General features: G+C 30.8%; 1 protein-coding gene and 1 pseudogene across 2 annotated transcripts; both read left to right on the top strand.

Annotated features, from left to right (window-relative positions):
- Positions 1–1,938: 1,938 nt before the first annotated feature.
- Positions 1,939–4,435, top strand: LOC112695124 (GDSL esterase/lipase At4g28780-like; annotated as a pseudogene).
- A 4,719-nt stretch (positions 4,436–9,154) lies between these two features.
- On the top strand, positions 9,155–15,998 carry LOC112695122 (uncharacterized). Of its 2 annotated transcripts, XM_072196485.1 has the most exons (17): positions 9,159–9,383; positions 9,504–9,642; positions 10,503–10,571; positions 10,662–10,778; positions 10,885–10,958; positions 11,511–11,613; positions 11,957–11,999; positions 12,361–12,423; positions 12,915–12,948; positions 13,033–13,144; positions 13,606–13,726; positions 13,803–13,906; positions 14,166–14,279; positions 14,358–14,528; positions 14,638–14,781; positions 14,868–15,013; positions 15,564–15,998. In XM_072196485.1, exons 1-17 carry the CDS (start codon positions 9,320–9,322, stop codon positions 15,713–15,715), a joined length of 1,770 nt encoding a protein of 589 aa, XP_072052586.1. In that variant the 5' UTR covers positions 9,159–9,319; the 3' UTR covers positions 15,716–15,998. The 2 variants fall into 2 exon arrangements, with proteins under 2 accessions (XP_025603119.1, XP_072052586.1); XM_025747334.3 differs by having other exon boundaries at positions 9,155–9,383; positions 12,915–13,144.
- Positions 15,999–21,523: the final 5,525 nt, after the last annotated feature.

The raw sequence follows: 21,523 nt of genomic DNA, 5'->3' as shown, positions 1-21,523 counted from the left end.
TCGGGATTGAATCTTTCATGATTAAAAATTACTATTTACTTCATTATTAATTACAAGCTCTGAATTTGACGAAGAAGAACTATATTCGATTATTAGAAGTCTCAATCGAACATTTGGCATTGCAGAAGGTAGATAGATGCCAATGATAAATGTGTTTAGGCCCTCTTCTCCATTTTGGAGGTTTTTTCGTAACAATAACATTAATAAGAAAACTAACTCTTTCTTTGAGCCACCATTAATGGATAACGAAGACATTTCCATTAAAGGGTGTTTTAAAAAAAAAAGGTATCAAATGTTGCAGAAGTGGTTGCTACATCAGATAAGAACTACAAAAAATGAAAGAATATCAATTTCAACAGTTGTTAATAATAATGCCAAAAATGACGTAAGAATTTATAACAGATTTTATGTTTTAAATTTTATTGTGTTGATCTTCTTTGTTTAAAAAAAAATACTTTCATCTATGATAGTATTAAATTTTTTGTTAATCATAAGTAAAAAATTTTAAATCATCAAAATCTAAAATGATAAATGATAATAACATTTTTTAAAAAGAATTTTAAAAAGTTAAAATTATGCCATTATGGACCTTATAAATAAAATTCGTTCATAAAATAACTCACTTTTGCTAAACTAAGTTATTTTAGAATTTTCTTTTAATATATATATATTTTCTGGTTGATATCAAATTTTGGAAATTTACAGAGTGGAAGGACCCTATTTAAGTGAGAGTTAGAGTTTCCATGATGTTGGATGCATTTTTTGATTATGTATTTTGTAATAAGAAACCATCTGTGGAAGAAAAAAGAAGAGGTTAAGAATGATCTAAATTTAACTTAGCCGATGACTATGTATATTTATTGAATTCACATGAGTGCTCAACTTCATTTACCAACCTAATAAATTAGAGCGTGTAATTGGTCATACACTACAACAAAAAAGGTTAAAAGGTATCAATGCAACATACGTGACAATCACCACATTTTTCCATTAATATTGCAAAAAGGACTCTAACACATTGGATGCCTACCCACACGAAATTGATGTCTCTTTGCCTCTTCAACAATTACAAAAATAAATATCTATTTTTTTCTAACCATTAATATATATTAAAGGCACATTTTAATAATACTATCAAAGGTACAATATTATTTTAATCTCTAATATTTATACTAAATTCTAATTTGATTAGTAACGTTTTAAATATTCTATTTTAGTCCTATAAAATTTTAAACGGATTCAATATTGTCCACCTTTAAATTTTATATGAATAATTTATGGAGTGGATAACTTGAACGTTAACAACATTTTTAATTAAGTCATATCTCTTTATTTTTGTGAAAAACATAACCAAAACCTTCTTATACACTTCCTGTTTTCATTTTCCTTTTCGTATAAAATCTCAAATTCTAATAATCGATTATCAACATTCTAAATTAAAATGTAAGGTAAGCCATTTATATTGGTGATCGTTGGAGGGTCAATTTCGCTTACTTATTAAAATTGAGTATTATTGTATCTTCAATGTGTTAGTTGTTTGTATCAAATTTAATAGTGGAATAATATTGAACCTGTTTAAAACTATTTAAGATTAAAATAGAATATTTAAAACATTAAGAACCAAATTAAAATTTAGCTTAACATTAAAGACTAAAATAATTCTTTATCTTATATCTTATTAAAAATTATTGAAAAGGCATTTTTTTTACATTTATAATGTATTAAATAGATAAAAAAATTTATTATTATAATATCAAATTGTGTTATTGAGACACAATATAGTTAAATGTTTTGTATATATAATTGAAAACATAATTAAAAATTTGTTATTAGTAAATTCCAAAATTGTAAGTACATTACAACTCAAAACTTGTTGAATAAGATTTGCTCAAAACGTATCTCATGAATCTTTAGTGTCATTTTCTTTGAACAGGAAATGGACCAACCACAAGTGCAAATAAGGCATTATATAAGGCCATTGCATTGCAGGGAACTCTTATAGATTTCAGAATTCACATTGTTAAAACATGATTATGAGAGTCCAGCAGGTGGTGATGGCCACAATGGTGGTGACTATTGTTGTTTTTGGTCCAAAGAGAGCTGAGGCAGCTGCTCCCAGAGCTTTCTTTGTGTTTGGAGACTCCCTCGTTGACAGTGGCAACAACAATTACTTGCCAACCACCGCACGCGCCGATTCTCGCCCCTATGGCATCGATTATCCTACTCATCGTCCTACCGGTCGCTTCTCTAATGGCTTCAACCTACCTGATATTATAAGTACGTAAGGGTTAGAATTAAATAATATCGATTTAATTTTAAAAATTTAATTACTTGATCGTTATAAATTTATAGTTTTATCAAATTTTTAATATAATTTTTATAGTTTAAAATTTTGTAATTAAATTTTTATACTATATTAAAACTTTCAATTAAATCCTTTCTAAATATTTTTTTGAAAAATAAATCTTTTTCTAAAACATTCAATTTTATTTTTAAGACTTTGATGTGAAACAAATTATAGAATATACTCTAAAAATAAATATTTTAATATTATTATGTTTTCACTAAAACATAAAAATTAATTATAAATTTTTATCTAATATAAAGATCTAATTATAAAATTTGAAATTATAAAAATTTAACAAAAAATTTTGTGAAATTACATATACTAACAAAATAATTAAACCAATTTTAAATAATTGTTTCCAATTCATGGTAGTTGATATTTTGTTATGTAGGCCAGAGAATTGGATCTGAGCCCACATTACCGTATCTGAGCCCAGAGTTAAATGGGCCAAAGCTCTTAGTTGGGGCCAACTTTGCTTCTGCTGGCATTGGAATCCTGAATGACACTGGCGTCCAATTTGTAATCATATACTCTCTCTTAAATTGACATTCTAAATTAAAATCAAAATTTTTTATTACTTAATATATCATATAAAAAATACATGTATTTTTACTTTATGACGAATTTGTGAATAAGCAGGTGAGGATCTTAAGAATGTATGAGCAGTTTGAGTTGTTTGAAGAATACCAAGAACGTTTAAGTGCAGAAGTGGGGTCAGAAAGGGCAAAGAAAATTGTGAATGGGGCATTGGTGCTGATAACACTTGGTGGTAACGACTTCGTTAACAACTATTTTGTCACTCCATTTTCCCCTAGGTCTCGCCAATTCACCGTTTCCCAATTCTCTCGCTACCTTATTTCTTAGTACAGTAAAATTCTCCAGGTAATAATTTCTATCGGATCCGATTATGGAGGTATTTGTATAATGTGTACAATAGATTATTTAGTCTAATAGTTAAAAAATAAACATTCAGCTTAATACAATACACTCGTACTATCCAGACTAACCATCCGGTACAAAAAATAACAAACATCTGAGATCTTATTGAATCGAACATCTCTATACTCTCATTGTACACATTTTATAGCTACTGATACTTCCTCATTTCATATCATTACATTACATGTACTGGTGTGGTGTATGAATATAAAATTTAAGAATTAATAAATGCAGAGGTTGTATGAGTTGGGGGCTCGGAGGGTGTTGGTGTCAGGAACAGGTCCATTGGGATGTGTTCCGTCACAGCTTGCCTCAAAGAGCACCAATGGTGACTGTGTGCCGGAGTTACAAGAAGCTGCGCAGATTTACAACCCTCTCCTTGTTCAGATGACTAAAGATCTCAACTCCCAAGTTGGTTCTGACGTTTTTGTCGCTGTCAATGCCTTCATTATGAACATGGATTTCATCACCAAACCTCAAACATTTGGTATATATAACTGAATATTGTTATTCTTATACATGGTAGCAAATACATAGCTTATTATTATTATTATCATTATTATGCAGGTTTTGTTACATCAAAGGTAGCATGTTGTGGACAAGGTCGATACAATGGGATTGGAACGTGCACTTCATTGTCGAACCTTTGTCCAAACCGTGATATCTATGCTTTTTGGGATGCTTTCCACCCAACACAACGTGCTCTTGGTTTCATCGTCGATGCAATCTTTAGTGGAACTAACGACGTTATGAGCCCTATGAACCTTACCACCGTCATGGCCTTGGACTCCAACATTTAATCTACAATAATCTAGTTTATTTATATTGGTTTAGGGGGCCAAACATGCAAATAAAGGCTTCAATTTTATTGATTGTAATTGTAAATTTTTTGTGCTTCTATATTTATTAGGGATGACACATTATCTTAAGCGATTTTTAATATTATTTATTTTTTTAATTTTTAATCAAATTTTTTAATAAAATTTTAGAAGCAATGCTATGGGCCAACAATATTTGTGATTGGTAGCCATCAATTAGCCATCAATGATGATTTGACGGTGTGAGATTTTATCCAATAGCTCATATTTCTCTGCTGGTTACATACTGGCCAAAATGTAATAAAATTGCTGGCCCCTAGACTTTTCCAAATTGTAGTTGCTACAATGATAATTACTAATTAATTGTCCTCATCATTTCAAATACATAGATAGATTAATAAATATTCATTCGTAATTGTGTATAGGACTAAGGATATTCAAAGAGGTAAATCCTCGTAGAGGTGTAAGTTGCGTTGCATGATCTTTTATATATATATATATATATATATATATAATATTATGATGTTGTTTGATTAATTTTAGGGCAAATGACCTATATAAACCATGGTTTGAAAAAATTTACATGATTCTACCAAAGAAAAAAATATTATAAAGTTTCATCAAGAAGACATTTTTGTGTAGTTTAAATTAGTGCAATTCAAATTAAATATTTATAGTAATTCGAATTACACTAATTTGAATTAGGCACGTACGCATTCAAGCACTAATTTGAATCAACCTGATTTGAATTACACACACTAATTCATACTAATTCAAATCAAGCTGGTTCGAATTACTATGAGAATAATTTGAAATAGGCTGTTTCGAATTATGAAGGGACAGACGTGTATAAATATAATGTGAACGTGAATTCCTCTCATTAGAATGACAAAATGGCTAGTGAAGAGAGTTTTATAGTGTTAGTGCATTATAAAGGATCAATAAAGAGAAAAACACGATGTGGTGTGAAGTTCACTGATAAGGATCCTCTCAGTATTTTTGAGACCTACGACCAGATTCGATGACTTCGTGAATTCTATATTACAGAAACTAGGGCTGCAAGGCGTAAAATGAGTTCAGAAGTTATTTTATCGCATTTCGATCTCAGTGCTGCGAGAAGACGTGCAGTACGATTGTTTCACCATAGGGAGTGATGAGGATTTGCAGGTCCTCTTCCATTGTCGTCGGCAGTTTTCCGAGGTTAAGACACTTGAGTAGTTGGCAAAATTGGTTGATGTGGTATCTAACTCGGGGGTTCGAACCGAATTACCCACACTGTAGGCACGGTAGCCAATTCTAGCTCGAGACATGTTGGTGCATCTTCGTCCGTGCCTGTGAATGCACCTCGGAACGAGACTGTTGCCTCCCTATCGTTCGCTGTTGATCTAAACTATAGTGGAGGCGGAGAGGTTGGTATCATGGATAGGGTGCCGACTTCTTTACAGTGTAAGGCACCGCGCGTATGGGTGATGCATTGCTGGATGATGATGACGATGATGATGTGGAGTCAGACCTCATCATTGCTGATGACAATGACGATGACATTGTAGCGAGTAATCTAACTGGGGCTGGCGGTGGTTTTAGCTCTAGGACACAGTAATACCCTCCGCACTTTTCATCTTTGGACTTGAATGCCATGAGACAGGTGGGGGTTCATGGGGAACCCATTGGATTTGGTGCTAGAGATGCCCAGGGGACTGGGGGTCTTACAGAGTTTCAAGATAAAGAAGAGGTTGTGTTAAGCGTGAAGACGTATAGCATCCGATGCGGAGTACAGTACAAAGTGGTGGAGTTCGACTATCGCCGGTATGTAGGGAAGTGTTCTGAGTTTGGGAACGGGTGCACATGGTTGATTAGGCTAAGTCTCCGGCAGCGCAAGGGTATTTGGGAGGTAAAACGGTATAACGGACATCATACATGTCTCACGACGTCGATCTCGAGCGACCATAGGAGTCTCGATTATCATGTGATCTCGGCTTTCATCATGCCAATGGTTAGAGCTGATGCATCCGTCTATATCAAGGTACTGCCGAATGCGATGGAGGCACACTTTGGGTTCAGGCCGACTTATAGGAGGGTCTGGTTGGCGAAGCAGAAGGCCGTCGCTCATATTTACGGTGATTGGGATGAGTCATACAACGAGCTGCCGCGGTGGGTCTTAGGAGTTCAGAATAGAATAGTGACATGCATTAATTGGGTCATTAAATAAATCACATGTATTTAAATTATATTTTAAATTTTTAACAGTTAGAAAAGAGGTAACCGTGTTAATAGTGGGCAGTTTAATGGTTTCCAAGTAAACGTGTTAATCCTTATCATTTAAAATGGACTAAAATTAATCAAACATATCCATTTTAATCTATTCTATCAAATTTTTTATGTACTAATTGCATGACAAAAATTTGGATTATTGATATTATTAATATTTTTTATTATTGTCAATTTTTTAAAAAAAATACATATATCTCGTTTACAGTGTAAACGAGATAAACACGTGTCGCATACATCTGTCTTATCTCATTTATAGTGTAAACAAGATAAAAGAAAAATATTTATTTCGTTAAATATTTTTAAAATTATTTATTTTGATAATTATTATATTTATTTAATTTATAAAAATAAAAAATTATATATATATATATATATATATATATATATATATATATATATATATATATATATATATATATATAAGATGTATAGCATAGCTTAAATCCAACTTGAATTAAAGTAATGTTAAACTAAATCTAATCCAAACTACATAATAAGATAAATATATGAAGTATGTACATGCAGCACAAAATAAATCAAATAAAATATTAATAGTATATCTAAATAAACATTTATATCAGAATAAAAAAAATTTATCCGCAGACATAATAAAATGAATATTCGACTCATTTGATAAAAAAAAACTCATTTGATAAAAAACAGCTTATGAATTAACCAAAAAACATTCCGTTTAACATAAAAAATTTACAATCACTAGCACAAAAATAAACGTGTGAAATCCATATTTAATATAAACTAGTTATTTTGAAAAGAATTTAACAAAAACATAAACTCGTCATATTTAAATTTAATTTTATCTTTTCTTTAATCTGCTATTCGTATTATTTACTCTATGCGTTATTCTTCTATACTTTTAGCAATATACAATTCATTCAGATGTCTTTTGTATTAACTCAATCAATAAAAGACAAACTAACAGATAGGGGTGGCAAGCGGGGAAGCCCGCCCCGCCCCGCCCCGCCCCGCCCCGCCAGAAGCCCGCCCTTTGGCGGGCTGGCCCGCCCCGCCCCGCCTAATTAGGCGGTCCTAGAATCATAGCCCGCCCCGCCTAACTGCGGGCTGGCGGGCTGGCGGGCTAAGCCCGCTAAAGCTCTTTTTTTTTTTTTTTACTATTAACTACTAAGTAATATATATAATTTCACAACCATATTAATAAATTTATAATTTCTAATGGCATAAAAAATTATATTTTTTATATTCACAAACATTAAAGTCTTTGTAATTATAAATATCTAATAAATATAATTATAAACCAAATTTTCATTCAAAATATAAGTATAAATATTCTCTCCAAAGTAAAATAAATATAATCCAAAACATAATTATAAATATTGTCTCCAAAATAACATAAACATAATTCAAAACACTCAATTTTTATCTTCATACTCTTGTAAGTTAGGTTGGGGGAAGTTAGGTTTTAGAAAAAAAATTGCAAAAATACCCCCTCACTAAAAAAAATCTTAGCCCGGCGGGGAAGCCCGCCCCGCCCCGCCAAAGCCCGCCAAAACCCGCGGTTTAAGCGGTGCGGGTTAGGCGGGCTTTTGCTATTTGGCGGTCCCGATTTTCCAGCCCAGCCCGCCTTTTTTGGCGGGTTACGCGGGCCGGCCCGACGGGTTTAGACCCGTTTGCCACCCCTACTAACAGAGCAATTTAACTCTCGAAGACACTAACCTCCTCTAGATATCATTAGTGTAGCTATAGCTCATCACTCCTTCAGATAACAGCTCTGTCTATAGCACCTATACAAAAAAATCAGTTGAATATAGATTTTTTTTTTCTATTGAACTCCACACCACGATGTCTTTGCTCCCTTTCAACAAGCTAACTAACTGCAAAAGCCCATGAAGCTGATTCAATAAATCTATTTTTTACTGTCGAAGCTCCCTCCTCCAATAAAAGTTTCACATCTAATTTAGATCATTTCAAAACTCATAATTTTCTGTCACCAAACCTTGTTGATTAGACACTGAGTATAATCTTGAAAAGAAGACTTTCAAATTTTCAAACTACAACCATGTATCTTCTTAAAATTTCGTTCTCTTCTCATTCCCTACCACTATGAATAGCCCATTGATCAACTTATCATTCACATATTATTCTTTTATTTGTAGATCGTATATGTCTTTCTATTGTCCTCTTTTACAGAGAATTTTTTAGTAAACATACATCATCTCATGGAGACTCATTATTACCAGAATAAATTATCTTTTTCCACAGGAAACAATCTTTCTTCAAAAATATCTGCTACTATTTAAAAAGTAATATATTTTAAATCATCGCATCTCAAAATTGATATCTCGATATTACCTCAAAGCATTTTAGTAATCTTTTATAAGTACTATGATGCGGACATAACAGAATCATGCAGTAATCAAAGTTGAGACCTATTTATTTTATAATAAAATTTAATAAATATGTCACATGTATTAAAGATTTGATTAAAAACGATCCAACCAAAATATCGGAGCTAAAATTTGTTAGGAACAATTTGTTGGCAAAAAGTGCAATAGGAGTCTAGTGCAAATCCAACGGCCAGAGAGACATGGTGTATCATGAACCTGAGTAAGAGAGGTCCATGACAAACGTTACTAACTGTAAGTCTGTAACCAAAGAATTTGATCTTCTAAATTTAACATTTTTATTTAAAAAAAAATATAATTTTTTATTATTAAATATTTTTTATATTTATTTTTAATTTTATTTTTAAAATAAATAATATAAAATTATATTTTATTCTCTGAAATAAAATTCAAAATTTACATAATCCAAGTCTGTATTCAACTCTATCTAGAATCTACTAAGCTGGGAAGTAAGTGGTAAGACCGTAAGACACTGGTACGAAACGGCGTCGTTGTAACTCGGCCTTCGTCTTCCTCTCCCTCCCGGCGCCGCCATCCCAATCGGTGGCACAGTTCGGTCCCAAATGCCGGAGGTCCCTTCTTTAGTTTCTCTCTGCATCGACACACTCGCTCGCCAACTCTTCCTCCGTAAAATTTCCCCCTTTTTCTTTTCAATTAATCGTTTATTGTTCTGGAATTAATTAATTTGCATAGGATTGGAGATTCTAGAGTGCTTATAGATGAGTGTTGAATGTGCAATGGTTGCAGGGGATAACGACCATGACGACGACGACGACGACGATGATGGTGCTGTTATTTCTGTTATATACGACCTTCCTTTCGATTTGGTCAACACCTTAATCACTCGTTTGCCTCCATTCGCATTGCTAAAGTTCCACCTTCACATGTATTTTTCTTTCTTTTTTACCAGCTATTACTATTATCACATTTTGCTCCAATGTTTGTTGCTTTCATTTTCGCATAATCTATCTATATCTGATCTCTATAGATAATTTGATATATAATGGGTATACACTCTTGTAACCGCCATTTCCCTTTTTAATTTACTTTTCTATACTATAGATTTATACATACATATACATATATAGATATATGAATTTAATTTTGATGCTCTTACATTGTAAAACATTTTACAATGTTGTTCAATCACATTCGTTTTTTTTAGATGACTATTCACGTGATCAAAGTAAAAGATAATTGTTTTTGTTGACACCACGTGATGTAATTGGATGCACGTATAAAACAGTTTTATACGGATAGTGCATCAAAATTAAATTCTAGATATATAATATAAATTTATAAAGATTCTGCCAAGTTATGAACCTTGCACATGATTCTTAACCATTAAACTATAATTGATTTTCAATTCTTCTATCATATAAAAAACATATAGCTGGTACATTTAAAAATACATTAAAATGTGTTCCTGGCAAGTAGCTAGTAATAGTATAACTAAGAATTGTCTAAACAAGTAATTATGAATTATTGATTGATTGGTGGAAGGTTTTGTAAATTTTAAGCAACAGTCGTCTAAATATGCTTAAAATGTTATAATCTTGATGTTGCATGTGAGCATATGGTTTTTATTACTGATAACAGCATGATTTTGTAGTAGGGTGAGTAATGCATCAATTCTTTATTTGGCTCTTACAAGCTGCCTTTTTTTTACATCTCTTTCTTTTTATTTTTACCTCTGGATTTCTATCTTACATTGGTTGGACACACTTCTTGTTGTTAATGTAACAGGCCATTTCAAGACCAGATTGAGGAAGGATTTTCTCATGATGAATTAACCAACAAGAGGAAACGTGGAAGGTTGCAAAGAACATTGTACTTGTAGATAGTTTACCTTTTTGTGCAAGTAAATTCTTATTTGTTGTGACTTGTGTTTTCTTGCTGATACAGGGATTGGAATCTAAATACAATTTGGCGGAATTTTTTTAAACTACGGTGGCCTCATCTCATTGACCAGATGCAACCAGCAGACTGGCTGCAAGCTTATTGGGAAAACCATTTACAGAAGTATGCTAACACATAATATCAGTTTCATAATATATTTTTATTATTTAATATTTACTATTGTCTTTGCTCATAGTTTAATCTTTTATAAAACCTTGTGACATAACAGCTGTTTAGATGAAGCAGCAGAAATAGCACTAGTCCCGTCTTTTAATGGGTATCTTGGCAACATACAGATTCCAGGTATAATGATAATTCTCTCCCTCTGGAAAATTTGTGTGTGAAGTTTTCTTCTAGTTCTAGCTTAGGAAAAAATCTGCTCACGTCTGATTTTTAAAGCATTTATGGAAACATTTAATTTTGCTCTTAATATTGCTTTGTGTCCATGAAGATATTTGAGTTTCAATGTTAATATCACTTCTACTTCTAAGCATATAAGTTTTTTAAACAGACAAAGGCCATCTTGGTTTGACCAAAGATAAAGAATGAATGAGCTATTGGTGATTGAAAGTTTCTAGAACTGTTTGACTATCCTTTTTGCGAAACCCTTTGAAGCGCCAATTGATGCTTTTAGTATTCTCAATCCCACCTCCCTATACCTTCTGATGAAGTAAAGTTTTTAAAAGTTTGTGTTTGCATCAATGCCATTTGTACTATCTGTATATTTAAGGTCCCCTCCATCTTGATTTTGTGCACAAATAATCTTTTTGTGGATGCACAACCCCCCTCATCCACTGTTTCTATCCCTTTAATTTATAAACATAAATTATTCTGGTTTCACTATCTTCATTTCAGATACAATATTGAAACATATTGGTTTTGGGGAACGAACAAATCATTCAACTTGTGACCATTGTAAATTATCTTACCATTGCCTTCGATTTGGCAGTCATGCGAGGTAAGACATTATAGTATTGTTGTGTCATAATTTATATGGAAACGATCAGTTAAGATTGACTTTAGATATCGAACGAGGGAGGGTCCTCTGGATTTTTAATTTATATTCTTGGATAAATACTTCCTTTTTTCTGTTAATGAAGCTTGCTTGTTGATTAACCTTGCTTTGTTCATCAGTAGTGGTCTAGTGGATCCAGTTGACTAGTTAAAATTGGTTTTCTGTGGTTTACGATTTTACGGTCTTTGTTTACAATGATAATCATGCTGATGAATTAGTAATACTGTATACCACCTCATGTTGTCTTGACTAGTTCTTTTATTCATTTATGTTTGTGTTCATGCAGTCGTCTGAGGCTGCAAAATGTTCTGTGTACTGCAGAAACTAGTGTAAGTTGTGCTTTCTAGAATATCCTGAAGAAATCCTTTATTAAATCCAGAGACTATTTGATATTTATCCTTTTGGAATGACAATCATTATATTTTCATCTTATCAAATGGCGATATCTAATTTCGATTTGTGCATACATTTTCAATTGTATGTATTATGTAATAGCATTTTTTTTTCTAAAAAATAGTTATGAAAAGAAATTTCTTATTTCGCTCACAAACTATAATTAGTATCTACAAAATATTAAATTTACAAATTTACAGTAAAATTCATGTAGCTGTTGTTCTTCCTAGGTTTCAACTCCTTTATCCCTTTAAAACAGGTGATACAGTATGTCATCTTATATGCTCTGACTTGCAGGATTTATTAAGGGAATGCAAGCTGCAGATTCTGGTGCTAAGATGTATTAGATCCAAGGAACAAGTAAGCTTTCATTCATCCAATAGATTTGAGTGATCTGTAACGTATCTGTACTTGAGTTTGCATGGATATGATGTATCTGTTCCATATCTTTGGTTAGCTTTATTTCCTGGATTTGCTTGTCCAGTAATTGTGCCAAACTGAACTAAAACTAGCTGTGGATAGAATAGACACAATATATAGCTAATAAAACTCTCTTTTTTAACCCTAAAATTAAGCTGGTCTGCTATGCTCTACTCCAATCTTATAGTTTGTTAGTCTGATGTTCTGTCTGATTCAATTTAGTTGAAGCTGCTTATTCATGTCATGACAACTACAACCATAAAATGAGAAATCACACCAAGATTTCACTGTAGTCTGGTTGGTCCAGTCGGAGCCCGTCAAGTCTAATCATCTCTGGATGACCAACAATCGTGATAATAACTTGAAGTATTTCTTTATTTGCTCAAAATTATGACCTTGGTGTTGATGGTTTCACTTGCAATGTTTCACAGATTGATGGATTATGCAAACTTCTCGCTCAACATAGTAAAACATTAACGTCCCTGGAATTTGTTCACTGCACAATTTCAGCCGATTTTATTAATGGATTATGTGGTTCTATGGTCACAGAGAGTGTACAAAGACATGGGATACAAAACTTCTCAATTATTGCCTCAAATTTTCTGGAACCATGTGCAGTATCTTTACCTAGTGGACTTGTGTCATTTTTGTCTTCAGGAAGGTATATGAGCATAAGTTTAGTTCTGTATTTTCCTTATTATATTTTTAGCACCTCTGTTTATACCTTGTGATTTCATTGAGTTTGGAATGTGGTCCAAGTAATCAGGACCACTTGAAAGACTTAATAAGACTTGAAGTTCTAAATTTCTTAAGGAGCAATGAGTTGTTTCTCTAGTTTTTTCTTTTTCCATCAACGTGTAGTATTGTACAATGCTAGTTTTGATTTGGAATTGATTTGATAGACAGGGAAGAATTAACCAAATTGTTAAGAAGCAATGATCTTATGGTAGACTACATTCAATGTGTTTTAATGAGATCTCCTACTATGTTTCACATGACAATTGTATCATCAACTAATTTAATCTTTTGTTCAGTTTGCTGTTTGCATAACTGTCTTTTACTTGGATAAATATATAGGTAAAAGATTCTCTCTCTTTTAACCTTATTTTGTGCTGTTGCTAGGTCCCTGTGCTCATTAAAATTTTCTGACAGCCACCTTGGACGGAGTTTTGCAAAATCTCTTCTTGTGACTATTCTGAACCATTTGCCTAGAATATCTGTCCTTGACCTTTCTGATAATAGGGTGAGATTTTAATCTGCATATTTTGTTTTATTAGTGTTATTTGATGGCTAACATATAGTTCCCGGCACTCTTCAAGATAGGAGGATGGCTTTATGACGTTAACAGGATTTTTGCAAGCCGTTCGAATCTGTGTCCAGGAAATGGAAACTCCTTGCAAATGTTGCGTGTACTCAACCTGAGGTAGCATGATAATAAGTATGATTGAGTACTTTCTGTGTGATATGAGATTCTTGTATAATTGACTTCTTTTTGGCTGTGATGAATATAATTACATGTGTATGGAAAATTAATACTAGAGTGCTCTATGTTTGATTGCTTTTTGTTTTGGTCACATAATGTGAGCTGCAGTAAGACAAAGGGTTGACCTTGTTGTATTTAAATATAAATTGTGACTGGTGTTTGATGAAAAAGATATTCTAATCTGGTTTTTGTCTTACAGGGGGAACAATTTACAGAAAGATGACGTGGAAAATCTTAGATATGCTCTTGGTCACATGCCTAACTTGGAGGAACTGGATATAAGTGACAATTCCATTGAGGATGATGGGATCAGGTCAATTTTGTTTCCATTTTCTAGGTATATTTTGAAGATGTAAAATTAGTTTCTGATTGCCCATCATCAAACTTACAGGAGTTTAGTTCCCTATTTTGTTGGAGCAGCTGAGACTTGCTCTCACTTGTCGCATTTGAAATTTGAGAATTGTGAGCTGTCCCATGATGGGGTGAATAATCTTCTAGATGCCCTTTCTACCTTCAAAGGACCATTGAAATCTCTGTCTATTGCTGACAATTACCTTGGGAGGTCTGAGTATAGACTATCAAATATCACTCTCTCTGTCTCTCACACACACACACCCATACTATTTATCTGTTGATTTTGCTTTGAATGCATTTTGCTATAATCTATACAGTCAAGTGGCTGGAGCTTTGGGAAAATTTATGAGCACCCCTATCGAAGTGCTTGATGTTGCAGGCATTGGATTGGGTTCATCTGGTTTTTCGGAGCTTCAAGATCTAATAAAGGAGGAGGTTAAGCTGGTGAAAATTAATATAAGGTTCTGATTAATACTTAAGAGTTCTTCTGTCACTCTTATTTGATGTTTCACATACAATCACTTGACATGCTTTTAAATTTGCACAGCAAAAACCGTGGTGGCATGGAGACTTTGAAGTTTTTGTCAAAATTGCTGTCACATGCTCCGCGACTAGTTTATGTGAATGCAGCAAGCAATCTTTTGCCGATAGAATCATTGGCCATCATCTTTTCTACATTAAAATCTTATGAAGGTATTATCTCTTCTAATGCCTCTTAGATGCTTCCAGTTGAGTAACTCACAATATATAACTAACTTTAGCTATAAGAATACCCCTTTTACAGCCTGAATTTCTGCTTTCTACTAAATGAGAATACCTGACATGTATTTCTTCCAGAATGGGAGATCTAGAACCATATTTTATATAGATAACAAATATATGCCTTGAAGTTTGAAACTGAATAATTTTTGTTTGAAACTAGGACAGCTACTATTTTGTATACCATTGTCGACTTATATTTGACTATAATGTTGTTACTTTGTGCGTTTCCTGTTGATACATGCTGCAACATAATAAAACTGTTATGAGGAAAATGCCATGATGCTAACTTGCAGAAATGTGGACAGTATATCTTCATACCTTTGCAAATCGTTACATGCCTAATGCTCGGAAGTTTCTTGGCATAAATTATGATAGAGAAAAACATAGGCAGGGTACAAAATATGCTATTGAAAATTTTGATCACACTCTAAAAGATTCTTGCCACCTTCAGATTTAACCATGTAAAGTTATGATGCTTTAGGTAATCTTGAGCACTTGGACTTGTCGGGACATATATGGGACTACCAGCAGGATCGTGTTTCCATCGACACTGAATTTGTACATAATGGCAAACCTAGGCTGATTCTTCCGTTACCATCAGCCTCTATTGTACCCTATGACGATGATCCTTAGCAAATGTATATAGTATCATTTCAATTGACATTGCACGGTAAAAGCTAGTAGTAGTTGTTTCTTTCTTTACCATTGTGAATGTCAAACCCGTTTCATGTAAAACGCCTTGATTGTAATGCAGTTATTACTCATGCCCAAATTGATGAAGGGGGCAGAGGGAGTAGCACATTTCATTAGATGCTTTGAAACAGGACATATTTAATAAGTTGTAATCTATTAATCTGTTGTAGTAAGACACAGAATAAACACTTGGTTTTCATAGTGGTTTGGAATTTCGGATTAATCCTTTTAATGCATTTTTATTTCTTCTATCAGATCACATAATTGGAAAACTTCTCTTTCCTTAACTGGTTTGGTCACTGGAATTTTATTGTTTTGATTGATTTTCAGCTTATTACCCTCATTGCCAAAGTTTTGTTCCCAAGTATGTAACTGTTTTATGGTCCACTGAAGTTGCTATTTATCCTCATTTGGATAGCAAATTAAATCCATAACCTGGAATGGGAAAAAGTCGCATTGATGTCAGGTCTAGGATGTTGCACTGGAATGTAAGTGCCCATGTGGCCATGCTGCATTGCCTTTTTGAGTGAATCATTTAATGAGTAAATCCCTACACATTCTTTCATGTTAACTTGGTTATCTGTCAAATTTGAAATTTCCAAATGGATATACACAAGTCTCAACTGCATCTTGAAAGTCCTCTGGACAATGCATATTTCTTGGGGCTTGGACTTTGGTGGGGTTTTAACTTTTGGTAATGCTAGGATGAAGTCTGGTGTGGTATCAGGAAGATTTTGAAGCTTGGACTTTGGAGGCTTTTTTAATTTTCTGGACTACTTTTGATACTGCTAGACTCGAGTCAAGCTTAATTTTCCTTAACTTCACTGCAGCTCTTAACTTCATTGCAGCTGAAGTCGTAGTTCAAGTGATAAACCAGAGTGCCTCTTAGTATGCTGCATTCGAGTTCAAAAATTTAGTGGATGAGAACTCTTAAGTGTTGTGTATATGAATATGTAGTGTGAGTAATTAAAGATTGTCTAATTCATCTAAAAAAAAGCTTTCGGCCAAATAATAGTAATAGACCAAGGTGGTGATGCTGTGACCAAAACCAAAATATAATAAAAATAATAATAGAGTCGTAATTAACTAATTAAGCTTCTCCAGTTCTACTATTGTCGGAGCTGCATGATCACAGTGGCAGAGGAAAAGTAAGTGTGGTCGTAATGATGGTGAAATAGAAAATGAAAAAGACATCCCACCGGTGACCATGAGGACATCAACAACCTTGTCTGTTGGGTCACCTTCTTATCATGCAATACTCAACCACGGTACTAGGATTCACCCTAAAAAGTTCATAACTTTTTAATGAGAAAGTGACTCGGTTCATGTGGTAAAAGTTCAAAATATATCTGATACTGGTATGAATTTAAAAATTCTTTTTTATTGTAATAACATCTTTTTATAGTAAATATTTATGATTATTCTTTTGAAACTTTATCGACTATAAAAGTCTACCTAATCTTAGTGGATGTTTTATATATATATACTCATCTAAGAGGTTGCGGATTCGAGTCTTCCTATATATATACTCATTTAAGAGGTTGCGAATTCGAGTCTTCGGAGGAAAAAAAAAAAAAAACTCATAACTGCTAATGTATCTGTTCTAATATAAAACATTAACTTGGCTCATCTAATATATTTTTATTAAGTAATTGTTTGAAATTTCTAATAATATATTAATTAATTAATTAATTACCTAACATTTCAAAAACATAAAATAAAAAAGGAGAACGAGAGAAAAAAAAAACACTACTTATATTTTTCTATTAACCAACCTTTTTTTTTATTGGGTCAAAACTATATTAGTAAGAGTATAATTTCATTTTTTTAATAAGATTACGAATGAAAGGAGTTAATATTCAAAATGATCTCTAAAATTTGGTTTCGACTTCAATTTGACTCTCAAAATTTTAATTGACTCAAATTGAACTTCTAAATTCAAAAGTCTACTCGCGTTAGTCCTTCCGCTTATCTCCGTTAACAGCATGTTTAGCTGAAACATTAAGTGACACGCTAGCAGTTACTAAATGATGTTGTTTTAGTGTTAGCGTCTAATCCTCCCTGAAACAACGTTGTTTGAGACAACAAGGGATTAAAACACAAATCCACCTTAGTTTTAATAATCAAAATACGGAGACTCTTCCTCATTCTCTCGCATGCACAGTAATGAGGAAGATCAATGCTACTACTGTAGGTCTTCAACGAAATTCGATTTAGTTGTTCTCTCATAAATTATTTTCTTGCATGATTCATGCCTCTTATGCTTTTCGTTTGTAATTTATGAAGGAATATTAAATCGAGCTTTGTCGAAGATCCACATTAACGGTATTGATCTTCTTCATTATTGAGCATGCGAGGGAATAAAGTAAAAGAAGAATATCCTTTTTTCAGTGTTTTGATCATTAAAACTGGCGTGGATTTATGTTTTAGTCCCTTGTTATCTCAAACGGCATCATTTGAAAGAGAATTAGACGTCAAGACTAAAACGATATCATTTAGTAACTGTCAGCGTGTCATTTAACGTTCTAGTTAAGTATACTATTAATGAAGATGAGTAGAAAAACTAATGTGAGCAAACTTTTGAAATTTATAGATTCAATTTGAGCCAACTAAAATTTCTAAGGTTAAATTGATGTCGAGAGCAAATTTTAAGAACCATTTTAAATATTAACTCTTATCCAAAATAGACCACTCATATTTTTCATTTTTAGCAACGTTATGGACTTTTTTTTTAACATTATCTTTGATATAGATAGATATGAACTGACTTAATAATGACACCATAGTTAATACGTGAATTTTCAAAATCAACAACGTGTGAGAACTAGTGTCATTATATTGTTCCAATACCTTAATTTCAAGCCTAGCTTTATTTATTCCATCATTGAAGCGAGGGAATTGAAATAGATTATTCTGAAAGGTTCTGTATAATAGTTTTTGACTTTTTGCATTGCTCCTTATCATACTGGTGCATGATACATTAGGATAAAAAGAAGTAATGTATGTTTTCGACTTTAATTATGTTATTATAGTTGTTTGTAATGAGTTGCTTTCTAAGATGTCGAAGTTGGTCAAAATATGTTTGTCCATTTTAATGTTATCTGTTGCTCATTTGGGACTTAAGATGTTCCTTTGAAGAGGGGATGCCTCAATTTATGATGAAAATTAATTAATTTAGTAACATTATAGTAATTTAATTTCATATCACGGCTTTATATATATATATATATATATATATATATATATATGTCCCATGGGTTAATAATTAAATTTGTTCCTAAAATATATATTTTTTAAATTGATTTTAAAAAAATTAAATTAGTCATATTAATTTCTAAAAAAAAACATAAATTAAATTGATTTTTTTAGTTAGATGATAATGTGTCACACTAAATATTGGTAATATGATGACGTAGTAGGTTAATGACATGTGTCACAAAATAATTAGTTAATGTGTCAAAGTAGTGACATGTGTATCATGTATTATTTGACATGTTATGAATTTATCTAGAGTCAAATTAGTTTTTAAAAAAACACAAATAAATCATTTTTATTCATAAAATTTTAAAAATTAATTAAATTAATCTTTATATAAATTTTTCTTATTTTTTATAATATTAAATTTTTAATATTATTTAATCGGTTAATCCTACGAATTTTAATCTCATTTTTTACATCTTAATAAACAAAATTTTTTCAGATAAAATAATAAAAATAATCAAATTATTACAAAGTTATTTTTTTATTTATATTTTTAGATTTTACATTTTCAAATTTTAGTTTTTTTAGTGAAATTATTTATATAAATAATTTTATTAAACTATTATTAATTATATACTAAAAATTTTAATCTTTTGAATTTTACTCAAAATTTATTAGTCCATTCTATCACTAATTGTCTACATTTATCTTTCTATATTTGTTTTAGTTTAAAATTCATTTTAACAAATTAACTTAAAAAAAAGGCTAACAATTAAGAAGACATAAATAAATGACGATAATTGAGTAGTAATAATATTAAAAAAATTACATTAAGATATTAAGATTCAACGAGTATTCTCATAAATTAATTTTTTAATTATTGAGTTCTGCTATATAAATTAAATAATAATAAAAAATAAATTTAAAAATCTAAACATTTTAAACTTTAAAATAATAACTATATTTATTTAGTGAAATTCAAAAAATTAAATTTTTAAGTATTCAATTAATAATAGTTTGATAAAATCATGTAAAATAAAAATTTTCACTAGAAAAATAAAAATTTTAAATGTAGAATTTTGAAATACAAATGACAAATATAATTTTGTAATAATTTAATTATTTTTATTATTTTATGTAAAGAAAATTTTGTTTATTAAAGTCTAAAAAATAATATTAAAAAATAAAAAATTTAATATTATGAAAAAAATAAAAACAATTTATATAAGAACTAATTTAATAAATTTTTAAAATTTTAAAAATAAAAACAACTTATATGTGTATTTTCAGAAAGTAATTTGACTCTAAATAAATTTAAAATAATATACCAAATAACATGTAATATGCTATGTGTCACTAATCTAACACAACAACCAATTATCTTATGATACCTGCTATTAACATTAGACATCATCATGCTATGTGACACTTAATATGACATATCTTTATCTAACTCACAGAAAAACTAATTTAACTTATGAATTATTTTTCAGAGACTAATATAACTAATTTAATTTTTAGGAGAATATTTAAAAAATGAGTGATTTTTTGAGAATAAATTTTACTATTAACTTAAAAAAAAATCTTATTAAGTTCAATAATAATGTATCCAAAGAAAAATTAATTTCAAGGATTAATTTATTATAAATCTAAATTTTATTTAAAAATTTATTATTTATTAATAAATTATTGTATAAATAAAATAAAATTCAACCATACTTATTTAAAATAATTGATGAACTAATAACTTAATTAATCCAAATTGATCAGTTCGAGAATTAGGTAATGTTGCTTAGTTTCACACTACTATTGATAAATTGATGTCAATTAGTATATTAATTATTATCCGTTTATCACGACAATTCATACTTAATTATTATTTTGGTTCTGTGATAATATTGAAATAAATTAAAGCCCTCGGGAAAGCAAAGTGAGTTTAGTCACATTACATTTTCTAAATAAAATAAATTTATAAAAATATTAGATAAATAATTTTTTTAACTATATCCAATCAAATCAAATTACGTATGTGTGTTTTATGTTTTTGTTTTTATTTTTGTTCTTTTTCTTTCTCAGCTCTACTTTTTATTATTATTATTATTATTATTATTTTCTTTTTTTCTTCCTTTTTTTATTTTTTATTTTTTATTTGATTTTTTCTCTTTTTATATTTCTTTTTCCTTCTCTATCTTTATCAATTATCACCATCATATATAATCACTATCATTATTATTTTCTTTTTCTTAATTTAATATCATATAATTAATAATAACAAAAACAACATAAAAATTTTTAGTTAATAATACAAAAAATCTATTAAAAATGATATATAATTTTTTTTATAAATAACATAAAATTGTTTTTAAAAAATTAGTATTAAAATTAAAAAATTTTCTATATCATATTTAAAAAATTTTGGTGTTATTTTTTTAATAAATTTTACACAATTTAAAATTTTTTTTCTCTTCCTCCTTAGCTCCTCCTCTTCTTCGTTTATATTTTCATAATTCTTATTTTACTCTCTTAATAAAAACATGTGTCACGGTT

The sequence above is a fragment of the Arachis hypogaea genome, chromosome 6 (genome assembly GCF_003086295.3).
Source record: "Arachis hypogaea cultivar Tifrunner chromosome 6, arahy.Tifrunner.gnm2.J5K5, whole genome shotgun sequence".
NCBI classification, from domain to species: Eukaryota; Viridiplantae; Streptophyta; class Magnoliopsida; order Fabales; family Fabaceae; genus Arachis; species Arachis hypogaea.
The sequence above is the reverse complement of the archived record's forward strand: the minus strand, read 5'-3'. Positions and strand labels throughout refer to the sequence as shown.